Source organism: Drosophila innubila (genome assembly GCF_004354385.1).
Source record: "Drosophila innubila isolate TH190305 chromosome 3R unlocalized genomic scaffold, UK_Dinn_1.0 2_E_3R, whole genome shotgun sequence".
Taxonomy (NCBI): domain Eukaryota; kingdom Metazoa; phylum Arthropoda; class Insecta; order Diptera; family Drosophilidae; genus Drosophila; species Drosophila innubila.
Genome location: NW_022995380.1, coordinates 22133386 through 22160041, shown reverse-complemented (window position 1 = coordinate 22160041; position 26656 = coordinate 22133386). Strand labels below are relative to the sequence as shown.

At 37.4% G+C, this 26656-nt stretch overlaps 6 protein-coding genes across 7 annotated transcripts; 4 read left to right on the top strand and 2 right to left on the bottom strand.

Moving 5' to 3' along the window:
* The first annotated feature begins 3357 nt into the window (after window positions 1–3357).
* LOC117790204 (transcription factor A, mitochondrial) lies at window positions 3358–4676 on the top strand. Of its 2 annotated transcripts, XM_034629548.1 has the most exons (3): window positions 3360–3582; window positions 3664–4242; window positions 4312–4676. In XM_034629548.1, the coding sequence occupies exons 1-3, from the start codon at window positions 3518–3520 to the stop codon at window positions 4442–4444; spliced, it is 777 nt and encodes a 258-aa protein (XP_034485439.1). In that variant the 5' UTR covers window positions 3360–3517; the 3' UTR covers window positions 4445–4676. The 2 variants fall into 2 exon arrangements, with proteins under 2 accessions (XP_034485438.1, XP_034485439.1); XM_034629547.1 differs by having other exon boundaries at window positions 3358–4242.
* A 1978-nt stretch (window positions 4677–6654) lies between these two features.
* Window positions 6655–18851, bottom strand: LOC117790377 (fatty-acid amide hydrolase 2-A). The gene is made up of 5 exons (XM_034629814.1): window positions 18538–18851; window positions 18309–18372; window positions 13081–13261; window positions 8628–8675; window positions 6655–8560 (listed from the first exon to the last, which is right to left on the bottom strand). Coding segments are annotated over exons 1-5 (1668 nt in total). The 5' UTR covers window positions 18539–18851; the 3' UTR covers window positions 6655–7186.
* LOC117790378 (succinate--hydroxymethylglutarate CoA-transferase) lies at window positions 16177–17768 on the top strand. Its single transcript, XM_034629815.1, has one exon. The coding sequence runs from the start codon at window positions 16376–16378 to the stop codon at window positions 17699–17701; it is 1326 nt and encodes a 441-aa protein (XP_034485706.1). The 5' UTR covers window positions 16177–16375; the 3' UTR covers window positions 17702–17768.
* Window positions 18852–19463: 612 nt separating the features above from the next.
* LOC117791701 lies at window positions 19464–19987 on the top strand. The gene is made up of 2 exons (XM_034631517.1): window positions 19464–19667; window positions 19728–19987. The coding sequence occupies exons 1-2, from the start codon at window positions 19512–19514 to the stop codon at window positions 19806–19808; spliced, it is 237 nt and encodes a 78-aa protein (XP_034487408.1). The 5' UTR covers window positions 19464–19511; the 3' UTR covers window positions 19809–19987.
* LOC117791700 lies at window positions 19829–21281 on the bottom strand. The gene is made up of 2 exons (XM_034631516.1): window positions 20431–21281; window positions 19829–20373 (listed from the first exon to the last, which is right to left on the bottom strand). Exons 1-2 carry the CDS (start codon window positions 21181–21183, stop codon window positions 20044–20046), a joined length of 1083 nt encoding a protein of 360 aa, XP_034487407.1. The 5' UTR covers window positions 21184–21281; the 3' UTR covers window positions 19829–20043.
* Window positions 21282–21747: 466 nt separating this feature from the next.
* LOC117791101 (mitochondrial coenzyme A transporter SLC25A42) lies at window positions 21748–26425 on the top strand. The gene is made up of 6 exons (XM_034630758.1): window positions 21748–21966; window positions 24164–24380; window positions 24941–25244; window positions 25303–25568; window positions 25630–25816; window positions 25873–26425. Exons 2-6 carry the CDS (start codon window positions 24170–24172, stop codon window positions 26024–26026), a joined length of 1122 nt encoding a protein of 373 aa, XP_034486649.1. The 5' UTR covers window positions 21748–21966; window positions 24164–24169; the 3' UTR covers window positions 26027–26425.
* The last annotated feature ends 231 nt before the right edge of the window (window positions 26426–26656 follow it).

Sequence of the window (26656 nt, the reverse complement as noted above, 5' to 3'; positions counted from 1 at the left end):
AGCACGCAAAGCGCGCAATCGACACAAGAGCTGCCAAAAGCCAAAGCAGCGCCAAAGAGAGAAACACACAGAGAAAGAGAGCAGACAGGGTGGGAGAGCACGCCAGCTGTTATAAAAGCATGTAATGTGGTTTTTGTTATTGTTGCTGTTGTCTCATAGTTGAAGTAAATAAACGATCAAAACATGCCTTCAAGTTGCATGAAGATGCAAGTGCAACAACAATAGCAATAGCAATAACAACAAAAACAACTCAAGTGGCAACGAACTTGTTTTTGGCCACAGGGAACTCAGAAACATTTGCGTTAGCTGGAATTTAGTCAAATATCATAGACCAGAAAATTGAATAAGCGATCTCATCTGAAGAACTAAAGACTTATGAAACGAACTTTAGCTTTGCTTGACTCCGAGCAATATGCAAAGACTTAAGAGACAAACGCGATCTTGCACTTAAATAAAATGCATGCAAATTAATCATAATATTTATAAAAATATCTAATTAATATCTTTTTAATAAAAACAGCTGCTGTCAACACTGTCGCCCACTGTGCCCACCATCAACAATGGGCATTTTATGCTACTTCATTAAGACCTAAGCTCAATGCCGTTAAATAGCTTCCAGTCCGTAACTTCAGGTGTTTTGTACAAATTACATAGACTTAGTGTCAAATTAGTAATAAAAGCAACAACAAGAGACTAAGAGAGAGAGAGAGAGAGAGAGAGAGAGATGAGGTATCAATGCTTAACTACAGTGAACCTTGATGAACTTTTGAGCTGCTTATCAAACGTTGGCCCAATGATGACTTTATTTTTGTAATTATGATTTTATTTTTTGTCTACTTTGTGCGGTGAAATTGAACCGTAATGAACCTTAAACGTTAATTCATTTAACAGCAAATTTTGTATGCTGGTGAAAACATTTTCATATGCTTAATTCACACATTTCCGTCAACGTGCCGGGCCAAATCAAATCTCTGCGGCGATCTGAGACGAAATTAGAAAATCGCATGCTGCGATTCGATATTGATATTGATTATAGGCGTGTCAAATGTGACCCAGGTAGGCCACATTATATTACATGGCTTATATAAGCATCGGGTGATGCATTCGTATTGCATTTATGCTAATTATGTGCACACATCATCGAGAAGTCGAGCGAGAGATTGAAGTCAAGTCACAGTGAAAGCGTATGCATGCCAAAGTCTTGCGCAAATTGCAGCAGCATGCACACACACACACACACACACACACACTTGTATACATACACACTAAAAAATAGTTTTCTTTGAATATTTATTTCATTTGCAATGGGTTTTAATTGGTATGCAAATGGCTGAAAAACAAAACTCCAGGCAAAACAAAGCAAAGCAAAACAAAACATTAAATGCAAATCAATGACGCAGCCGTGAAAAGGTCGCAGCAACAACAGCAACAACAACAAAGTCAACAACAATAACAGCAACAGCAACAGTATTTTTGTGGCCAACTTTCCAGCGAAAACGGTGTCTAGAAGAGTTGTGAGCACGCTGTTAGACGACTTGATGTTACCTCATCAAGGGGCGTCGCTGTCGACGTCGTGAAATTGCAACAATTATGGTCAGTAGGCAGCGACGCTGACAGCGACGTCAGCAGCAGTTGCGGTGTAAATGAAAATCAATGAAGCGGCTAACAAATGTTGCCAAGAGACGACGACGAATGTTTTGGCCAAAGAAAAGGCAAAGCTAAAAGTGCCGCATAAAAAGAAAGTTCAATTTTTATTGCTTTTTCTTTGCTTACGAGTGTTTTTTGGCTTTGATATATTTGTTGCTGTTGTTGTTGTTGTCTTTGATTTTTGCTCGAGACTATTTGATATGAGCTAACAAAAGTTGCCGGCCGCTCAGCAAACAGTTAATTGTCGTTGTCATTGTCATGCAGCTGGCCGAAAAGTCAGACGACGATCCAAACCACGTACACATTTACTAAGGAAACGGTAGCAAGCGTAATAAAAATCTAAATCAAAATAAAATGTCGACTTTATGAGCACAATTTTAATGCAGGCGACGCAGTTGATAATTGCCTGTGTAAATCGAAGCTCAACAAAAAAAACTAGTTATTTCTGTGTAACTAAACAACTAAAACAACTAAGCAACTAAACAACTAAACAACCAAAAATTGCAACATTTGCCAACGGCGCCAAAGAATTTGTGTCATGCGCTTGCACAATGACCACACAGTCGCCGTTTGCTTTTGCCGCTGTTGTCCGTTGCCGTTGCCGTTGCCGTTGAGTTGCAGTCGCGCCTTGCACACGGGGCGTATGAGCAACGTGTTGACTACGAGGGCAAAACTAGCAGGTAAACATCGACGACCAGAAAGAAGTAAAACAGCAATTGGTAAAACGTTGCATAATGCTTACTTACTTACATATACAACTGGGAGTCGGCTGAATCAACTTGGCAAAGCCCACTTGACGGAAGTCAAGAAAACTATATAACACACACACACACCAGTATATTCCTATATGATATAAATGCATACAGGTCGGGTGGGAAAATGTTAGTCAAAAATGACATTAAATTTGTTGAATACACTTAACAGGAAAAATTGGCGAGACAACGTCAGCGCTATGTGGAGTAAGCCAATAAGTAAATTGGCCAAAAGCGACAAATAATAACAACGCAAGTAAGCAACAATTGCCAGCGACAAATTGTCAGCTAACCACAATTTCAAAACAACCACAACAACTGCATTTGACTTGGCAAATATACAAACAAAAAAACATCAATATCCGGTTTGAGCTGGTAAATTATTTAAACAGGATAACAATTGGTATATTAAAGCTGTTGCAGTTTATGCATAATAATTTTGTGTTAATAACCAACACATTCACGCCAAAGCAATACTTATCAAACTATTCAAGTAGTTTACTCTAATTGAACAGTTCCATTATCTTTATTGACGTCTGTTATAAATTGATGTGATTTCAAATAATGCGCGTTCATATAGTCGTACTGCTCACACTTTAGTGGCTCTCTCGCTCGCACATAGCTGAGTTGCTGTGAAAACAGCGCCATCTGTATGGGTAACATGCAGGGTTGCATATGCTACTGGCGCCATCTATACAGCAGAGTTGTGAATTAGTCACGCACAAATATCGATAGCTTTTCGATAATAAATGCAAGTATATCGCCCGACCGCCACTATCTGTCGACTGTAAAAATTGTATATGTCGCGCAGTTTTTATTAAAACAAACTGCAAAAATTTTAAAAATTCTAGCTTTAAAAATTAGATGGACTCGGAATCGCATAGTTTTTGGAAAAAGTGAGATATATGACTATCGCCCATTTGTGGAATTGAAGGCTGCCAGATGATCAAACTATCGGCCACTTTTTCTGGAACATCTGGCAACACCTTCGACAAAACGCCGCATTTTTTTACGTAAATTCTTATTCATTTCGTAAATTCAACAAGTTAGTTATTCAATTACCAAAATAACTAAAAGTAACAGCGTTGACAAACTCGAATAACTTCGACAAACTGAAAATGATCTACACAACGACGCTGCTCTCGCGGGGTTCCCTAATTGGGTCGCTAATCAGCAAAGTCAGGCAAGTTGTAGCCAAAAATCCAAGCACAGCACATACAAATCAAATCAACAACAATTTTACACCTACATCGAACACAAACAGACCATTGGCCGCAGCTAACATTAGCAACAGTTCGGTGCATCAATCCAAGACGCTGGAAGAGCAGGTTGGACTCCCGCCAAGACCCAAGAAGCCGTTGACTCCCTATTTTCGTTTCATGCGGGAAATGCGTCCCAAGCTGCTCGCCAAGGATCCAAAGATAACCACAATTGGTATAGTACAAGAGCTGTCCAAGCAATGGGTCGATGTCGATCCCAAGCTAAAGGAGCGCCTACAGTCCGAGTACAAAAAGGATCAGGAGACGTACATGGAACTGCGCACCAAATATGAGTCGAAGCTAACAGACGAGCAACGTGCCGAAATCAAACAGATGAAGCAGGATATCAGCGATGCCAAGGAGCGTAAACAGCTGCGCAAGCGTGTCAAAGATCTGGGACGTCCCAAGAAACCCGCCTCTGCCTTCCTGCGCTTTGTGGCCAGCGAGCGTTTAAATACGCCACAAACATCACAGCAAACATACCGTGAATGGCATCAAAAGGCAACAGCCAAATGGACACGCCTCTCCGATGAGGAGAAAGCTGTCTACTTGCAGGAATCCCGCAAGGAACTCGATCACTACAAGTACGCAAATAGATTTGCCACACTCTAAAAATAGAATCTTTCACTACATTTCAATCACTTCTCTTACAGAAAAGCCATTTCTATCTGGGAGGAGAAAATGATACGACTTGGCCATATTGATGTTGTGCGCAGCGGCATTCTCATCGATCCCCCAGAGCCAAAGGCCCGCAAGTCTCAATCGATCAAAGAGAAGCTAGTCTGAAAACTGCATGCCAACATTTTCATAACATTTTATTTTCTACAACTACAACTACAAGTTTTGTTTTCTGTTTTTCTTCATCATTTAAAAATTGTAATTGTTAAGTTCAATTCTTAAGTAAGTTACTACGGCTGAATGAAAATGGTGTGAATTCTGTTATTCTCTTTGAAGAATGTAAATAGCTGCAGCATTATGTATTAAATATAAAATATATATTTAATTTTTTGAATTGAAATAATTCTGTTTAAATATTTAAACTAAAATGGGGAAGCAAAATTTTTATATTTACTTAAATAATTTAAATTGTAAAAAAATTTATTGAAAAGTAAATGTGTTTATAGAAAATTTTACATTACAGGGCTAACGTAACACTACAGATTAGGTGACTAAATTCATATAAAAAAATTTCCATAACTTTATTTGGTTTTGAAATCTGAAATAATGCTGTTACCTACCATTCTAGGGTTAAATATAACCTACGATTATTTTATATTTGAAATAATGCTTTTTAAATATAAATAAAGGGGGGTTAATATTATATATATTTTTTTTAACATCTCAAACTATAAGTATTAAAAAAGTGTTTAACAAAAGCATGCTTTGTAGGGTTAAATATAACTTAACACTATAAATTGGTTGAAGAGAATGTTGAAATGTTTATATAATTACTTAAGCTAATCTAATCATAATAACTAAAGGGCATTTGGCCAACACGTGGCATTGACCGAAATCTATAAAAAAAAAATTGGCTGCAAAAGCAACACGTGTCTGAGTCTTACGGGGTTAAGATCACACTTGTTTCTTAGTTGATTTAACACGGTAATCGACACAGTTTTAATCTATCTGCGTAGATCACGGTAAACAAATATGCAATAAATTTGTCACCTCAAATGCGCAGAATATCAATTGACAATTAAATTCAATTAGTACAGTACTCTATATACATATATGTACATATGTATAGCTATGATTCTTAAAGTCCGCTTGCAACGAGGCACAACCGTACGACTCTTAAGTCAGTTTCCAAATGAACGATGCACTCAGTTTTGGGATAGGCTTGACTGGAGAGACTGAAGGCAGCCATATTTAATGGACTGGAATGTTGCTGACTGGATGACTATTTCCACTGGTCATCAAGTGTACGCTCACACTCTCTCTCTCTCCCACTCTTTTTCTTCGTTTGACATAGATAACAGTTTTATATTTTGGCTGCTCCGTGAGCATTCCATTTGTTACGCTCAGCATTTTGTTACTGTTGCTCTCTCTGAGTCTGTTATATATGACGGTGTGCCTCTCTCATACATAAAGTCACTTCAGTGAGAGTTGGATCTCTTGTTGATGTTGTTGTTGTTTTGTCAACAGGTAGCTAAAACTCATGGCTTCAAATTTTCATTTGCTACCTGACTGTAAAAAACTGGCTAGGAACTGAGCTCTATACTTAATGGAAATTGCCGAAAATTTTGTTAGTACTGTACAATTGCATGGTCATACATATGTATGTATTTATGTAGCTGGCTGCTTGATTGGCCGCCACATTCTTTAGTTTTTAGCTAGAATTAAACTTACCTCCGATTTTTGGCCAAATAACACGTTCTTGCAGTGACTTAGAGCCATGTCGGCAGCGCAATTGCGAAAGCCATACGGGTATTGGCAAAACCTTGAGCTACTCTAAAAGCCACACAAAAATAAACAGTCAAAATATCTCTACTAAAACTAACTGTGTATACTTAGCCAGGCCAATAAAATGTGTATAAAGTTTTTCGGCTGCAAATGACAACTTGGAAAATACACACAAGTCAACAGTCAACATTGGCGCACGTTTAAAGATCCAACGATTTGTCTTGCGTTGCATGTATCTTGAAGATACGTAAGTATCTATATGCATGTAGGTAGTCAGGTAGTTAGCCAGATAAATAAAGCTCTTGATGTTCTGTGCCAGCCAAGTGGAACTGTTTATACTGCAGCTTTTGCTAGCTGCTGTTATTAGCCAGGTTGATTGTCTGCTTTGTTGGCATGTGTGTGTTGTTGTTTCAGCTTATTATATTCATTATTAGCCCATAACATTGCCCAGTTGTGCCGCCCTTCCCTTCCTTCTGCCGCTTGAACAATCTTCTTCAATAACCTGGCCTAAACTGGAGGCCAACATGTTGTGTTTGTTGCTTGCGCAATCAGAGTTCTGCTAGAAATTAAACATTAAAGTTTTGGTATTATAATTTTTTTTATTCAACAATTTGGTTCGATGCAAAAATATATATATATATTTAACAACTATCGAATGACGTCCTCGTATTGCTCGAAATAATTGCTAAAAACACAATATACAAATATATATATTAGATATTAATATTTATTAGGTAGCCGGCATTAAAACTAAGACTTAAAGAACATCTACAAAAATATTTACATACAATATTTGTATAATTTTGGACAAATGAAAAGAAAATAATTTAATACTTGTGAAAATGGAAAATGTTTGCTCAACTTGAACTACATAAAATGTGATGTGGATTTTCGTAATGTTTGTGAATAAAATAAAAATAAAAAATAAAAACAAAAATTAAAATAGAGCCGCTTGAAGTAACACCTCCCTCCAAGTGGAAAAAGAGCAATAATATATTTGAATTGTTAACTTTATGGTAGTTACTTCATTTGGCAGAGTCAAGTATGTGTGTATGTGTATGTATGTGGATGCAAAACGATACAATTCGCTAAACAAAAAGAATCACGCAAATAACGACTAAGGATTTAGCCTCGTTTGCCACTGGATTGGGCATAGGTGTGACTATCCTCCGAGGGGGGACGCACCCAGCCGCCATAACGACGCTCCATTTCGCGTGCGACGGCCAGACAGAGATGATCCTGGCCAGGATTGGCGACCACTTGAATGCCCATGGGCAGATTGCGACGATCCAGGCCAATCATACAGTTGGTGACAGGCAGGCCAAGAGTGTTGAATATGGCCATATACATGGGCTCCAGCAGCTTGTGATAGATCTGATAATGCTGATGCGCTGTGTTCGGAAATGTTGGATAGAGAAAGACGCCATCGGTTCCCAGCAGCTCTTTGAATTCAGTCTTGAGCGCCTCAATGATGCTGGCCAGATGCTTGTGCCTCGAATTGGGTATTATCTTCATGAAGTTCTGCAGATGTCCAAAGATCACCGATGGCAGAATGCTGTCGGAGCAGCCAAAGAAATACTTGACCGTCTCCTTGCACACGGTCTTCGGTTGTTCACCCTCCTCCGTCTTGTGGTAAATCGTCTCGATGTTCTTCATGGTCAACATGGCCGACAGGGAGATGTCCAGTGACCACTTCATTTTGCGTATATTAACACGCTTGGCATTGAAATCACTGGCCACCCGATTGATGGCCGCATGCAGATCTCGGCTGAGGGGACGCATCATGCCCGATGGTCCATCGTTGTCCATGAAAAAGAAGCGTATGCCATGTGCGCTGATCTCCTTATCGAGCGTCAACTTCGGTCCAGTGGGATCACTCATGCACTTGAGCAACAGCGGCAAATCCTTGGCATAACGTGTCATCGGAGCAATTGTAAAAAAGTCACCCCATTTGGGAAAGTCACTCGTCGGATGATGACCACGAAAAGAGACCGCGTATGGAGTCGGCTTGTGGCCCCAAATTCCACTGAACATGGCGGGCAAACGAGACGAGCCGCCAATATCCGAGGTAAGACCCAGCAGGGAGGCGCCACTGGCCAGCAGCGCTGCCTCGCCACCCGAAGAACCACCCGGTGTGCGCTTCAAGTCATATGGATTCTTTGTCTGACCCGTCACATTGTTGTAGGTCTCCCAGAGCAGGCACAGCTCAGGTGTGTTGGACACCAGCAATATGATGCCGCCACAGCGTTTGATCTGCTCCACGACAGGTGCATCCGATTGGGCAATCTGGGGTGTCTTGAAGACTCTTCCCGCCTGGTTGGTCAGACCCTTGACGGCAATGCTCTCCTTGACTGTCACCGGGATGCCCAACAGTGGTGTGAGCTCCTCCATAGACTCGACGCTGTTGATGCCCATGGCAATAACATTGTCAATCTCACGCGCCTCCTCCAATGCCTCCTCGAAGCGATCCTGCACAATGGCGTTGATCAGCGGATTTACCTGCAGAAATGCACAATTCCCTTCAATTACAACTTATCTAATTCGGGTAATCACTTAATCTCTTTACCTGTCGACATCGTTCTATATAGGCCTCGACGACTTCTTCGCTTTTAATCTGTAAATACAAATAAGAATAAAACAAATTGGATTGATCAGTTCCGCATTTTCTACAGTATTATTTTTATCGTCTCGATCTCCTTCGCCAATCGTTTAAATGTGCCATTGTTCCATTCTTGTCGTTTAATTGCTTGTGAGAAACAAGCGACAATACAAAAGCAATTTACGTTAAATTAAAATCAATAAAAATTCACATTCATGCAGCATTCTCAATTGTCTGGCTTGTGGAATGAAAAGCCAAAGCAACTCTACAGCGTGCTACGTGGCGTATGAGTAATCTTTGTATTTTACAATAGATAAAAGAAAAAAATTTCAAAGCGGGAACCCTTACCATCAACATAGAACTATGGCTTCGATTTTCGAAAAATAATAATTTTACTAAATCAACAAAGTTTGAATACAGAATAAATAAAAAGTCCAAACCATGATCAAAATGACATTTCGCTTGAAAATCGGTAAAGTTTTGCCAAAGTTATGACAGTTCAAAGTTGCTCAAGCCTCTGACCTAGCAACTTTACAAGTCAAAATATTTGCTAATTTTGACAAGATTTTTTACAAAAAAATGAAAGGCTTCAGAATCAAGTTTAAAGTGTCGTTTTATGCTAATTACGATATATGGAGTTGATTAAAAGTAAAAACTTAAGATTCAAAATTTTGAATTTTCAAAATTTCAAAGGGGGGACCCTTACCATTATCGTGGAGCCATGGGTATTATGGTCAAAAAATAATAAAATTTTCTAAATGCATAAAATTTAAATACAAAATGAATTTAGAAGCCAAATCATGATCAAAATGACATTCCGTTTGAAAATCTATTCAGTTTTGATCAAGTTATGACAGTTGGAAGTTTGTCTTTGACCAAGCTACTTTGCCACAACCGTACTGGTACAAGCGTTTCGGTTCTTGAGAGAGAATTAATTTCAGTTACGGTTTAAGTTTCGGTACTAAAAATGAAACGGTAAGTTTCGGTTAACGGTTTCGATACACGTTACGGTGCTATTCCCTGATTGATATTAAATATTTTGAAAAAAACAAAATTATTAGTTTTAAAAATGTACATAAGTGTATACTAATTACACTAGGCAATTATTTTCTAAGAACTACTTTAATTAATTTATAATTTTATAAATTAAGACGCATATTGAACTGTATTTTAATATTACATTTAGTTAAAAAAAAAAACAAGTATGTATTTATTCTTATTTCCTTAAACAAATAATGCACTTTATTTTTAAATTGTATATGTATTTATCATAATTTGCTTAAGGCCATTGCATTTACAGCTAGCTTAATAAATAGTTTGCGTCAATCGTAATTTGTAATTGCAGCTTGGCGGCAATTAGAATAAATAAACAAATAAATGCCGCAATAAAATAAATTGTAGTAATTGTTGAAAAAGTAATACGATGAACAATTTTTGACTCGGGATTTGGACATGGCTTGAAAATACTAATGGAAATGCGAGCACAGAAATGGGACTCAGATTTCACAACCGCTCTTAGTTCAAAGTATAAAAATTATAAGCTATTCAAAATTATATTTTTAATTTGTTATTGCAAAACAATTTAGATTTGTTATGTAGATAATCCCAAATGTTAAACTTTATGCGATTTTTTTATATTTCCGCAATAATTAAATTTTGCTTATAGATTGAATTAGAATAGAATTTAAAAAAATTGAATTTATTGTTGTATAGTTATTATTGTATAACTGTGTTAACAAACTTCACAAATTGTTCAAATCGTGTTGAACTGAAACTAAATCAGCTAAACGTAAACTCAGATGAAATATCTGAGTTACCTACCGAATTTCAATGTCTGTAAATTGAAATTACATTGAGGCATTGCCGCATTAACTCTTGTTGTTTAAATGCGGTGCATATTCACAAACACACAGATATAAAAACACGTTCATCTATAGTACTTACTTACATACATATATAATTAAATTTAAGGCTACTTGACTTTTTCAATGACTTCCAGTGTAATAATAAATCAGAAGCGGCAGCCAACTCAAACTCGAATCAAGAGGGAGACTGAAAGGGGCGCTTTGAGTAAGCGGGGGGAGAGAGCATAAAGCAGATACTGATACAGACGTCATAAACCCACATAAAGGTATGTATGTGCACAACATGCACATTGCTACAAGAGTCTCAGACAGACGGACAGACAGACAGACGGACAGACAACGGAGCCGCAAGAGTGGAACAATGGGTAAATCAGTGACCCAAAAGCAAACCCAATTCATATATTGCGTGTATAATTAAATTAAATGGAACACATGCTTACATTGATACCCTGTAACTAGAAATAGGTAATACAAATTAATGCAGCGAACAAAGTTCAATAAAGTATTCTGTTTGTCTCTAATAGAAGATAGGGCTACCAAATATTGAATGTAACTTCTCTTATTTGTGTATAACTGGATGATACCCTAGAAATTGTAACTAAAATAAAGAAGCATAAGTTAAAAGAAGTATATAATTTAAAGAATTCAATTCGACTTTGGCTATACCCTGAAAATTATTATTTTTTAAATCTTTTAAAGTATTATTTCCAGTTCTTCGGATGGGAATCTACGACTAGACTAAAAATACATACATCATTTGTATGTGATGTGATCCATCTCAACGTTGAAATAAATCTTCTTTTTAACTGTAATTAAGCAGAGTATCGTCTACTTTTCTATCTCATCTATTTGTTGTTGAAGCGATGACCCCAAAGTCTAAGATGAAGCACGCAACTAGTTTGAAACTGAAAACAATTGAAAATTAACAAATATTTGCGTAAACAAAGTGAGGCAATCTGACAATGAGATTTGACAGCAACAACTATAAAATAACAATTAAAATAATAAATTTTAAACACATGCATTAAGACGGTCCCCAAAAAAAAATTCAAAATGTTTCATGAGAGACGAACGTGCAGTAAAATGTAAACATAAATAAAACCGACTTGAGCTGCGATTAAAAAAAATATAACACAAACGCAATGCATACAGTGAAGTTTTTCTGGGGGGAGTGGGGAGGGTCTCGATAAGGTCTGTCAAGTAACAACCTTATTTGCGGTAGATGTGGATATATGTATCTGCCGGAGCTCAACAGACAACAATTATGAGCATAAACCAGGCGATTGCAATTAAGTACAAGTATAAAATATTTCACAGATACTCGTACTCTTTACTAGGGGTATTCGTCATCTGATCATGTGTGTGTAACTTGAGGTAGCTCAGCAGATGCTATTGATATGGTCGGTCTGGTCAGTCTGTCGAGTATATGGGGATTGGCTAACCATTTGCGAATTACTGACTGTTCAGACTGGAATTTCTACAACTTATGCGACAGGCTGATTTTGAAACCGTCAAAGTCGAATACATAATAAACAGCTTTGTTTAAATTGAAAATTGAATGAGTAAGATACGAGTAAACGCATTGTTGACGAAAGCCTCTCCACTTGACACCAAATTGTAAATAAACTTGAAAAACATTAAAATATATTTTTATTTATTAAGATAAAAATTTTCGAAAAATTAAAAAAAAAATTGTAATCAATCAAAATTTTTCAGTTAAGGATATTTACATTTAAATAAATTATACTTAACAAGTCGAAAAGACTATAGTCGAGATTCCGACCATAGAATACCCGTTACTTATTTCAATATATAAAAAAGTACTTTAAAGAAATTACTTGTATTACTTGGAAATCATTAAATCGCACACTTTCTATCTAATATTATGATTTACTTTTAAATAGTACTGTACTTTAAAATATTTTAAAATAAATTTTAAGAATATTCAATTTTACGGCCTCTATATTTTACGCTAATGTTTCCTTTTAAGTACTTTCATATGTAATTTTTAATTGAATTAAAGTACAGGCTATAAAAGCTACAGCAGTCGTTAATCACACTCTGTTGCCTAATTTAATTTTTGTTGTTTTTTATTCATGCCAGACAGTATTAAAAGTGTATGAAGAAGTAAAATCTTTGTGGCAAAGTTTAACACAGCTGACACCTGCGACACGACCCGTTAATGGGCGTTGACTTGGCCAACGGCCATCGAGAGAGTTGAGTCAGATTGCCTAAACTTTGCCACAATGTGTCTAATAAATGTGGCAACCGCACCGAATGGCCTTTGTTGTCGTTGTTAACTTGGCGCGTGCATTAAGTGGACTGAACACTGTACTCCCCACCTGCCCAACTGTCTATCTGACTATCTAACTATCTACCTATTGATTTTGCAAGATTTCGCCAGCACCAATTTTGAGGTGCGTTCGATTGAAGTATTTTTTTTTTTTTTTTTTTTTTGCGCAAGTTACCAATTGAGTGTTTTGCTTAGAGTTGGCCAGGCTAAGTTGAATAATATGAGCTTGTAATATTTAGTTTATTTTGGCTGTTGCACTTACCTTTCTGGTGCGAATCAGCTTGGCCAGATCGACGGCAGGTATCTCCAGCAGATGGCTGCGGATGGGCGGCAGCTTGCGCCGCATCACCTTGATGTTGGTGTAGCGGCTGTAGGGTACAACAAACCAGCTGAAGACAATCATGGCCGAACGCAAGAAGCGACGCATGATGTACCCCAGGATCCTGGAACACAGTAGCACAGCAATTTTGGCGATTTAACGTTAACAAAGTATTCAACAAATCGATTGTATCTGTCAGATACAATGCGGTCGGTACGTTGTGGCAGCGTTGAAGCGAACAGGTTGGCCAACTAGCGACAGGATTGTGCAATATGCAGCTGGCCTGACTGCAGCACGGACTGCAATTGCAGCGCCAACAGCGACGTCAACGTTGGCGTCGGCAGCAGCGACTTCGGCTGCGGCTGCGGCTGCTGCGATTTGCGCTTGCACAATTCACTCGAGTACACGAACTCGAAAGGCGACGCTGTTGTTGCCGATGGCCTAATACTTTTTTTTTTCTCCTATTATTATTATATTTATTTTTTTTTTTGGTCAGTTGGCTAATAGCTAAAGTGGCAATACTTTCTTGAAACCGACTGCATTTTGTGCTAGGCGAATTTGTTGTTGCTTTTGTGTATTTGTGTTTGCTAGCTTTGCAACTAGTTTTCACAGCGAATGTAATTTTGTAGCCGAATTTGGATTCGCTGCAAACGCATGCGTAACGTTTCACTGGCTTTCATTTTGTAACACACTAACTATGCGCTGCTTTCTGGGCCTTATCACAGCATTTGTTGCTGCACTTTGCATCAACAACGAACAAGCGAACAAAACAAACGGACAAGTAAACAGACCGAACCGCTTCGTACGACGTGCGCTTAGTAAATAACTGAGATGTTAAAGCTTCGTATAGCATTTAAAGCGCCGCTCACAGTAAGCGGCTGAAAGCTTCAACCGGTTCAAAGCTCTCTTTGAGAGAGGGCGAGAGACAGAGAGTAAGATCGCCTGCTCTTAAGTTGAGTATGCCCGGCTTTAAAGTTCACTTGTAAATCCCATTTGATCAAAGGAAATGGCATTGGTTAGATTATAAACAGGGCTATAATGCTATAGCTGTATCTGTATCTTTAGCTATGACTGCGTCAATTCGACTAATGGCATGTTGTATTTCCGACTAAACTGCAATTACACTAACCTGTGAACTTGCACTTGTTTATTCTGGTTATTCTCATTACTTAACTCTAGCTCCTTTAGTTGATTAATTGCACTAATTACAACATTAAAAATTACTTTATTCATTACAAATTGCGATAGGTTAGTGCCGAATGGTGTGGGTAATTGAGTAAAAGCGGCTAATTACAATGACGTTAGTGGCTATCTTAAATCACATGTGATATCATCAAATGATCACTTAAAAAAGTGCAACGTCTGTGTGCATTTTAGTATTGTTATTTGACGTATCAATGCAAAAGTTAATATTGACTAGACACAAACAGATCGCTGCTTTTACCTGTAACCTTTGCTTTCAACTATGGAAATTGTTTCTTGAAAATCTTGTAAAAATATTGCTCGGTCAGAAAGTAATTTAAGAAAAAAACAGAATAATTATAAGAAACTACAAATTAGAACTTTCTAGTTATTGTTTTTAACGAAAAGAATAAGGAATATACAAGCATTCTATTTTCAACAATAATTTTCTACTTTACATAGAGTTATAATAGCTTCTGCACTTCCCAGTACAGAGTATTATAAACAAGCAATTCTAGAAATAAAAAAAATGACGTTGTCTATTATAACTTTTATAACTTTGCCAAAACTCAACCAATTTTCAAACGGAAAGTAATTTTGATCATTATTCGGCCTCTAAATTCATTTTCATAACTTTTTCAAATAGAATGTCATTTTGATCATTGATTGGCCTCCAAATACGTTTTGCATTCACATTTAATTAAGTTTGGTAAAAAAAATTTCGCTCTAGATCGTGGTATCTCAAGTTTTTACTTTTAATCATTTCCTTTTTAATTATTGTGTGTACAAAATCAAAGACAAAGACTCAAAACTGACCTTAAAAATCAGAGCTCTTTTTTTAATCTTCGATTATATTAAAATTTTCCACTTAATCAATTTAATTTCTTAAGCGGAAGGACTGATAAGATTGTCAATGAATATTTATTCCATCTTAATCTAACATTAATTTTACAATTTACATAGGGTTAAAACCCTTTTCAGTACAGAGTAAAAAAAAAGCAAACAAATTCTGAAATATAAATATGACGTTGTCTATTATGTATATCTGATAGTATCTGCTAACAGCGCAAATATAAAATATATTAAAAGCTGAAACTATAGATTATTGACGCACTGACGCTTGACGCCGTTCATAAATGTAATTTGGGCACTTTTCCAAAATGTTTTGTTTATATTATTTTGTAAATATATATCTAAATATATCTAAATGTACATCCGCTTAAATTTTCTACAACCTTCAAAAATTGTTTTTTAATTGCGTAAACATTAAAGACTAATGAAAGAAGAGTGGGACATTTAAGTCCGTTTAATTAAGATATATATACTTATATACGTAGTACCAGAGTTAGAACTTAATGGCCCAAATTATGGTCACCAGCCTGAGCGCAAAAAACAGAGCGATTAAGGTAAACAACAAGAATAACAATTTGCAGGTAGTAATTCCTTGGTATACTCATAGTGTAAAAAAGATCACCTTAATGTTGTAGAATTCGTGCGAATTGCATATTTGTTTCGTTTTTTTCTTGAAGTCTGTAATCTGGTGGGGAAAAACACTGAGCAGGTTTTTGGGAACAAGTTAGTGTCTCAAGATATGGGGGAAAACACCAAGGTGAATGCAAATAGAGCGAATGAAATCAACTCAGTTGGAATAGTTGAAATCAAGGAACTTTCCGTTTCATTTAAGTTATATTTAAGAGAGCCTTAAATTGAGAGCAAGAGTTACAGTTACTCGTAAATACACAGAATTTAGTTAGTGTGCATAAGATAACAACTAATATGCTGTTATCGTTGCTAAGAGAAAACGAAACGAGCTAAACGAAGATAAAACTCGTGTAGAGAGTCAACTCAATTGTTGTTCTGAGAAAGCTTTAGCTGTTTGTATGATGAGTTCAGTGGGCTGGAAAACTTTCCATAGTTCGAACGCAGATATAGAAACAAATATCTATAAAAACAAAATAAGTAAACTACCGCGAAAGTGACAGTAAATAGCAATATTAAAAGGAAAAGCAAAAGCAATTAATTGGTGGTTAACTATTAAATTTATCTAAAGTTCTCAATGTGGTTACAGCGATTACGATTCTCTCCAGCGGCTGCGGTCCGTCAAAGCTTAAGAAGCTTTGCAGCTGTCAGTGACAGCAACAACTACAACAACAATGTTAGTGATAAACTTGAGACAGTTTCTGTAGATGAGCGACATCCGTTGAAGGGCATACGTATTTTGGATCTGACCCGCATTGTGGCTGGACCATATTGTACCATGGTCTTAGCTGATCTCGGAGCGGAAGTGATCAAAGTGGAGCGACCGCATTTCGGAGACGAGGCACGCAAATGGGGTCCTCCATTTTTGGAGCACAGTGGAGATGCTACATATTTTTTGTCCTCGAATCGGAACAAACAAAGTGTTTGCATTGACATGAAACGTGGCCGAAAGATCATGCATGAGCTGATCGAACAAAGTGATGTGTTGGTGGAGAACTATGTGCCGGGCACATTGGATCGCTACGATTTGGGCTATGAGCAAGTGCGTCAAGTGAATCCTCAGCTCATATACTGCACCATTAGTGGATATGGCGCTGTGGGACCTTATGCTAAAAGACCCGGCTATGATGTGATAGCCTCATCGATGGGGGGACTATTGCACATAACCGGCGAGCGTGAGGGGCCGCCTAGTAAGGTGGGCGTGGCTGTCACAGACATTGCCACAGGTCTTTACGCACATGGGGCAATACTGGCAGCTCTGTTGCAACGCCAGCGCACACAACGTGGCCAAAAGATCGACGTCGATTTGCTGTCCACTTGCTGCTCGCTGTTGATTAACGTGGCCAGCAACTATTTGAATGCCGGCACTGAAGCCAAAAGATGGGGCACCGCTCACTCCAGCATTGTGCCCTACCAGAGTTTCAAGACCGTGGACGGTTACTTGACCGTCGGAGCTGGCAGCGATGCACAATTTGTTGAGCTTTGCCAGCGACTTCAGATTGAGGAAATTCCACTAAATGACAAATTCAAAACCAACAAAGATCGTGTGAAGAATCGCGAGGAGCTTGTCAACCTTTTGGCCAAAATACTAGCGAAAAATACATCGAAAAACTGGATGAATCAATTTGAGGGCGCCTCCTTTGTAGTCGGTCCCGTGAATAGCATTCGAGAGGTGTTCGAGGATGAACACATTCAGGCCATCGGCCTGGTCAAAGAACTGCCCCATTCAAAAGACAAGAGTGTCAAGGTTGTAGGTCCACCGGTCGTCTACAGTGAAGCACGCAATGATGCTCGAACTGCGCCTCCGATGCTGGGCGAGCACACGGACGAGGTGCTGGGCAGACTTTTGGGCTATAGCACCGATAAAATTGCCGAGCTACGCGAGCAGCGTATTATCCAGTAATCGGACGATATAAATATTATATTTGGTACATTTGTGTATAGTAATAAAAATCTTTTATCTTTTAAAACCGGCCTCTGTTTTTACAATTAACACTAGATCAGTTAAAAATGATCTCATTTTGGAATATTTAACAGAGAAAGTTCAAAAGTCAGCCATATTACAAGCTTAATGTAAATCTATGCTAATCCTTCAACTTTAAATTACATGGTTGATCTTGAACTTAAGATCATTTTAAATAATCATTAAAATCTGAAATTGAGTGTAATTTTGAACAAAGCGTACGACACAATTATTAAACAAAAATTACTGATGGAAACACGGTAAAATTTTTTAAATATTTCAAGAACTTCAAGTTTAGATACAGAAACAATTTATAAGTCAAACCAATGATCATGTTAATAAGCACTTTTTTAAATTTGCCATCTTAAGATTATCCTATAAATCTGATTTATGTACCACCTTTATAATGCCGTCTCGCTTCAACAGCCGCGCAATTGCCAAGAAAATCAACAGGCTCAATAAAAAGTTGAAAGTCTCATAATTTCGTACTCTTTTCACAACATCCAATATCAAAAATTCAAAAATAATTTATTGTAAAGCAACTTACCGAGAAATGAGAATCTCCCGGCGTAGGCGCGTCAGACGGATAATCGATTTAAACAAACTCGTCACTGTTTGCAGACACACACACACACACATGCAGGACACCGAAACAAAAAATAAAAGGGAAAGTAATAAAGAATGGAAATGAGCAAAAGCAAAATAATAACAAAAACAAAGAATGTGAAAGGAGTAGCGCAATAAAAAATGATTTTAAACTAGAGTTTTTAACTCACTTTTAAATAATTGACAATTTTCTTGTTTCTCTCTTTTATAGACACATATGTAAATAAATCTAACAATTTGTCTCCCGCTTATTTCGTTGTTGATGGACTGCAAGTGCTATCCAAACTAACTCTCAGCTCAGACACAAACTAACAACTCGCATGCAATAGTCAAGGCAATTTCTTGGTTGTTTTTGTCAGACGGCTTCGATTTTGTTTGTGTACAAAGTTCACAGCTGAGATGAGACAGAGAGAGAGACCCTCTGATGCGACCTCCCCCTTTAGCACCTACGCCAAAACTGAGCTCACAATGTCAAGTCGTTGTTATTGTATTGTACTTTGTTTACAGAAATCACTTTATTTGCATACATGTTCTATGTTAAATGATCAAGAGGTTGAGAGAGAGAGAGATAGGGAGAGAGAGAGATGAAGAGGATGGAAAAAAACAAAACAGATGTAAAGAGGGACAATAAACCAGATGTTTATCCCATTGGGTTATCCCTAACCGGATTCTTCTTTTTAAATTATAGAAATTGAATATTTTAATATATTTTGATTACAATTCATATTGAGAGAGCCCCCTCTTCCTTCATTAATTACTTTAATGTGTTTTTGAAGCAGGTGCTTCGATAACCAATATGCACATTGGACCAAAAAACAGTCGCCAATCCGCCCTATATTTTAAAAATGTAGGGGATATGTTTATTGTTTAATTTTTCCGCCATTTGATTTAAAGATTTTTATTTTTTCTCTTTATTTAAAACATTTGCTTTGCGCGGCGTCTAATAACAAACGGCTACCACCCGGCCCAAAGGTTGCCCCTCAGCTAAATTGTCCGATCTGGCAGGCCGTACCATCAAAGGTAAAAATGGTATTTTTTAATCCATTTATGTAACTTATCGAAATCTGTGCAGGCTATCGATATGTTGATGTTAAATAATAACAACAATAATTGTTTGTGATCCTGTCATAATTTGTTAATAAAAATGCCGGGGCCACAGAAACAATCGTTTTTATCGCGAAACCTAGTCGCCGTGGTCATGATACCCAGTCTAATTGGCATACATATTGGCTGGAAAGTATTACAAGATAATCGCAAACTTGTGACAGTTGAGGAGAAAATTGATTTGCCTCCAATCACGGTGAGTTTTTGTTAACAAATTAGTTAATAAAGAAGCTTACATAAAGAGGCTTATTTGCAGTTGGCCAAATTCGTATGGAATAGACTGACAAATGGAGGTGACACTCCGGCGGTGGAAAATCAAACGGACAGCACAAAATGATCACTTAAAATTATGTTAAGTTGCTAGTTAAAATTAATTTATTGCATTAAAGTTATGCAGTAATTAAATCTATGAAAAATTAAAAACTTTATAATACATGCTAACAGATAGCCGAAGGACATGCATTCAATTATGTAAATTAAACTTTGCTCTTCTTGGACATGGAAACGAACAATTAATTGATTGTTGTTTTCATATCTTACAATTGATTTATAAAATATAGATAGATAATAAATTATTGCGTCAATGAGGAATTGACAGTGAGATTGTCGAGCTGGGCGTTGAAGAGAACATCGCTGATGAGCTTCTCGGCAATAATACGTTGGGTATGGTTAATGGATCGCAGTTTACTCGCAACATTTACTCCAATGGCATCGTACTCATCCTCATGGCGATGTGACGTGCTGGGAGCTGTTGTTGTGTATGCCGTGGTTGCCGTATTTCCAAAAAGCGGCTGGTAATGATCGCGTCCAATTTGAATGGTCGGCACTGGCTGGGCATGACCGTTGGCCTGATGATGCAGGTGCTGCAGCTGCTGCTGGTGATGCTCCAGCGAGTTGACAGCCTGCAAGGAGTTACATTAAGTTGTGGCATTGTTCGTGGAGATGCATGGAGCACTCACCTGTTGGATCTCGCGCTGCGAATTCGAGTCGAGCGATGTAATCTCTAATACTTTAACCGCATGTCCGCCAGCCGCAGCAGCAGCCAAGGATGTCTGTGCGGCTGTCGCCTGTGCTACCAACCGTTGATGCGCCTCAGAGGCATCTTCGTGATGTGCCTGATGCGACTCATCTTTGACCAGGGTTACACAATCCGCCGGAGTGACGGTTATGGTGCTGAGCGTGGTGCCCTGACTGCTGACGACAACGTTGTTAGACGGCGCCACTTCCTCGACTTCATCGCTGGACGCGGGCACGATTGTCTCAATTGTGTGCTGGGACTGTGGTGCATGATGCGACTCCTCCTCATAGTCCATCGAGTCCTCGTCGTCAAAGTTGATGTGCAACTCACGCTTTGGTTTGCCGGCCAATTCATTAGAGTGTCTCTTGGGTTTGTGGTCGGCTATGAAGAGCAGTTTGTCGTAGTACCAGAGACGTGTCTCGTAGTCACTTTTGTTGCTTGACTTGCGAAACTCGCGACGAAATGCCGATCTCAATGAATTGATCTTTCTAACGACCATGGCGCGATCTGGATTTGGCTCAACTTCTTTTAATTTTTCGACTAGTTTGTCGTACGCTTTGTTTCTGGACGCGTGATTACTGTAATCATGATGCTTTGGCTGCCACAGGCACTCCTCCTCCTGGTACTGCTCTATGAACTCGGTTAACCAGTGGCGGGAATAGGACCGCAAGTCGTTCAAATTTGACATATTCATTTTTATATATTTTTATTCTTTGATACTTTGCTGTTTTGCTCCAAGTGCGTCTCGCGTGAAGTTGGCTGCAGCACAAACGGCGTTGCCAGATCCAAATGTAGAACATATTTCAGTGATGTGGCAGCATTCATTCGTTAACGTTGCAGCCCTGCACTATTCAATAAAAGTGGGATCAACAAAAATTAAACAAATGGAAGGAAAATGTGGTCATCCTAAAAGTTTTAAAAATTGTTGTTTATAAATAAATGAAATAAAAAATTGATGTCAAATTTTGTGTAATTTTCAAAAAGCAAAATTCAATAACTTTTCAATAAATTAATTAATGAAATTTGATAATTTTTATGAATGCTTGAAGTTTGTTAAATGTAATAAGAACATGTAACATAATGAACAAAACTATAACAATAATTTGAAAACATTTCTGACTTCAAAATTAAAAAATTCAAATAAGGTAAATATAAAAATGTACCTAAGATGGTACGACTTGCCAAATGAAACATTTTTACTGCGTGGCAACATTCGCTTCAAGACGCCTCGCAGAACGAACGAACGGGACCTCTGCAGAGACAGACGGAATAGAAAAGCGCGATAAATAAATGTTTATTATGCATTAAATATTAACAATTTTGTTCTGTGAATAAAATTAAAATAAATGCGTGAAGCCTATATTATAATCAGCCACAGCTTGTGAGTGCATATGTGTGCGCTGTAATTGCTTGTTTTTATTTTTGCACTGCGCTCCAATTGGAATACGCAAAAAAGTCTGTGTTAACAAAAATAAAGGTGCGTTATCGTTGCTCTAGCAGCATAATTCAATGTTGTCTAAATTTGGCTTATTATATAATATTTGGTGTGTGTGTGTGTGTTAGTGCTAAGTGCGTAGAGAACCAAAAACGTGATGTAAAATATACCACAAAAAACAAAACCGAGAGCACAAGAATTGTAACTCAGTTACAGTAAGTTGCTCAAGCAACAACAAACAGGTGGGGGGAGGGGATGCGATATATTTTTGGACTTCATAACAAAGGCAACAAAATGAGTAGAGTACAAAAATTGCAGCAACAGCTGTTCGCTCTGTTGTGTTGTTGTTGTGTGTATAGCAAAGCAGACAGTTCCAATCAGAATTTTGGCACATTAAGTTGACATACGCGGAAATCGGTAAACAACAGAAAATAAAAAAACGCCATATTGTTTTATATATGCACATGCATAATAAATTAATTAATTGCATATATTTAGGTATTTAATTGATTTACATATAGTCTGAGTATTGACCTCAGCCTTTTCATTGGGGTACAAAGTCCAATCCAATCAGAATTATTGCTATAAACGAAAACAGACAAACCTGCTGTGAGGAAAACTATTTATAGCACGCTTAATCGAGAGCTGTTAGAACATGCGTGTGTGTGTGAGAGTATATTATATACTTGTGGATAAGCGGCAACCTTGACTACATAAGTGCAAAATAACAAACAAACGCTTAACGAACTTGTTTACATTCGTTACGCCGGCTGCAAACGTGCCTACCACCCCGTCCTCCCTTCCCCATCCCCACCCCGCCCACCTGTCCCATACGCAAGGCAGCATCCAGTGCACTGTGGTTCGTATTTGATTTGCATTGTATTGCACTCCAGATTTCTGTCTAAAAATGAAACAGACACTATAAATTCGTACTATCACGGAATTAATATAAAATTCATTTCAATTTAAATGGAATATTGAATTTTGACAAAAAAGCATAGGATTTTTTCCTTGAAAAGCATGTTTCAATTTGCAATAAAGTGAAAAAAATCCGTATCGAAAATCGTATTAATTTTTTTTATTTATCAGTCGCTCTAAAACTTTTCCAGCTTATTCATTTATCTCTAAGGCAGCTGGACAAACAGTTATCTTATCATTGAAGATAGTTTTTATCAAGGTTTATTGTTTAATCTGCGCCCAACATTCAACTTGTACAAGGTGAAAATATTGCCTTGTAGATATCAATTGAAAACCGCACAGAATACCACATTTAAACGGACACACGTGTCGTATGCGCAATGTATTAATATATTAATGATATATACAAAGCATACACCGATTTCAAATACATAATAATCGGTATTTACGGACTTTCAACTACCCTAACATTCACAAAAACATTTCATAGGAAAGTATTTAATTTTCCTTGCAAACAATCTCTGGAAATTAAATATATCTCAAGTCAATATTACTTTGCAATTATCAATACACTTTGAGGCACGCTTGTTATACATAATTTTTGGTGATAATTTGTTGTTATTGCGCTGTTTACGTATTAAATGAACCGTAACTGGTTTTTCTTCCCTCTACGATAATATGTTTATATATACTTATGTCTATATACACATACATATGTATGCAAATGTAGTTGTGTTAATAATTTGGCTTGTCTATGTTGTTTGCACAATAATGTTGTTGACTGAGGCTAAGGCATGTGCTAATAAGGCCTAAACGGAGCCTCATAGATATAGCCTTATAGAACCTTTTCGAAAATTATCAAAGTCTTAATCAGCAAATGGCTTTCGAACTCGAATAGTCCAAACAAAGTACAATTCCATATCTCGTATAGTAAAAGAATTAACGGTTTGAATGTCTCGATTAACAATTCCAAATATGCTATTTTAAATAGTATCGCATAATATTATATAACTACTCGTATTTTCAATGTTCTTGAATCGCTGCCAAAACGTGTGAAATTGAAAAATATGTTTATTTTGTTTTCAATTATGAAACAATTGCGAAATTTGCTGGCTGACGTTTTTTCTATTTGACATCAGAAAACCTTTAGAAATGCTCCCCTACATCGTCTTATCTGTATTATTGTTTTGTCTGACACGCCTCAAGCTGATAAGCGACAGTCAAGTCATTTACCTACTTTGATAATTTATTCCTGTCAATTCTCAGTAATGTCTGGATTATAATTGAAAACGCGTATTTGATAAATTGTTCCTATTTTCAGTCTGCCATGAGCCGCCTTATAGAGAAGCCCAACATTGCCATGTCCATTACAACAACAACAGGTAGTCAATTATCCAGCACAGTTTCCGCCAGTCCATCCAATAATGCGGCACCAACGGATGACACAGCTCCGGCAACGGAGGACGAGGATGGACACAGGATCAGGACGACTACGTCTACGGAAGGAAGTCACAATCAAAGCACAAATCCCGCAAAATGTAAAAATAAATTTCAAAATAATAGATTAATCCAAAAATTATTAAAACAAGTGCATATTAATTAAAATATCTTAAATTCAATAACCATAATTTCAAAATTAATTCACATTCAAAATATAATAATTTACAAAAGTTCTTAAGATTCATACAAAAAGTGTCAGCTACGAGTTCAAACTTACCCACTGTAACTGTTGCAATAATATTGTTGTCATCAGTTTTTTGCTTTTTGTAGATTAAGATTGTTTTCATTTATTTTGAAATTACTCAAACGATCAAATGAATATTTCAAGTACAAACAAAATCAATAGTTGTTTTTTATAAATAACCAATTTTGGTGTTGTTTTAAATTGGAAATGCCAACAAACAAGTAAGATGCACTGCAACAAGATAAAAAAAAGTCTGCAGAGTTTTTTAAATATATTTATATGTGCATATATAGTAGACAGATTTCATTTAATGTCACTTTTCAAGAAAATTTAAAAAAATATTAATAAAGTTCAATATGATATAATCAATCAACAATCAATATGTATAAATCGCATTTTATACTTATTTTTTAGTGCACAATAATCTTGACGAGGTGATCATCAGTCTGATATCCGGTGCAGCGGCTGGTGCACTGGCTAAAACCACAATTGCTCCGTTGGATCGAACGAAAATCAATTTTCAGATACGCAAGGATGTGCCATTTTCCTTTCAAGGATCCCTCAACTATCTGCGCCAGACATACGTCAAGGAGGGAGTCCTGGCACTGTGGAGAGGCAACTCGGCGACAATGGCTCGCATTGTGCCCTACGCGGCGATTCAATTCACATCCCATGAACAGTGGCGACGAATCCTGCAGGTCGATCAAAATGGCGCCAAGTAAGTTAACCTTGAGTTAAACACTTCTGTAATTATTTAATTACTTTTAATTTAACAGCACGAAGGGTCGTCGATTTGTGGCCGGTTCGCTGGCGGGAATTACATCACAATCGTTGACGTATCCGTTGGATTTGGCGCGAGCTCGGATGGCGGTGACGGACAGATACACGGGATATCGCACGTTGCGTCAGGTATTTGCCAAGATTTGGGTTGAAGAGGGTCCCAGAACACTCTTCCGAGGTTATTGGGCCACAGTATTGGGTGTTATACCCTACGCGGGCACCTCATTCTTCACCTACGAAACGCTCAAGCGCGAATACCACGGTAACAAATTACTATTATTTATTTCTAATGGAATTTATTACTAATTTTTGCTTTGCTTTAGAAATTGTTGGAAATACCAAACCAAATGCTTTAGTCTCGCTGGCATTCGGGGCAGCGGCAGGTGCGGCGGGTCAAACTGCAAGTTATCCCTTAGATATAGTACGTAGAAGAATGCAGACAATGAGGATTAATCCTGCGTCACTTGATCGCTGTCCCACAATACTGGAGACTCTCATAAAAATCTACCGGTATGTGCGATGATTGATATTTAAACACCTTTAATTTACAAATGCATATTTTACAGTGAGGAAGGTATCAAGAATGGTTTCTATAAGGGACTGAGCATGAACTGGATCAAAGGCCCAATTGCCGTGGGTATTAGTTTCTCCACTTACGATCTGATCAAGGCTTGGCTTAGGGAGCTGTCCCATTTGAAGCGTGGTCGGGTGGACAAGTAGCAACTGGCCCCCAGAATACACACATACTCATACACACGGCCACACACATCAAACACACACCAAAAAGAAGAAAAAATGCACTGCTCTCGTTCTTGAATTGAATGTATGGAGTGCAAGGATTAAGTAAGGATTTAGTGCAGCATACTCATGCGGCATCAGCATTGTTACATTGATATTTTTAGTTGTTAATTGTGGAAGAGTAACGCTTACTATTGTTATTCAATGTAAATGAATGGTTTTCTTTAAGCTGAAAGTAAAACACAACAATAAAATTGTCTACATAGCGATTCAAATGTAAAACTACTATTAATATCGACCAAATTTGGTGCTTAATTTGTGGCCCACTTTGACAATAACTTTACTATTTTATGTATAAAACTAAATCTACTATTGTTAATTGAATTATTGTAGCTCTTTAGTTTGTCATACATCCAGGATATTGTACGAAAAAAAAATGCAGTGAATTTATTTGTGTTCAACAGCAAAATATGCGGATATTGTATATGAATGTATTTTATATTAGTAAAAATAAATTTACAATGTTTTAAAATTTAAACTGATAAATTGAAATGGCGGGCCTTTTGTTATTGGTAACTTGTTCTATAAAGGTGGCAACGCTAACGATATCAT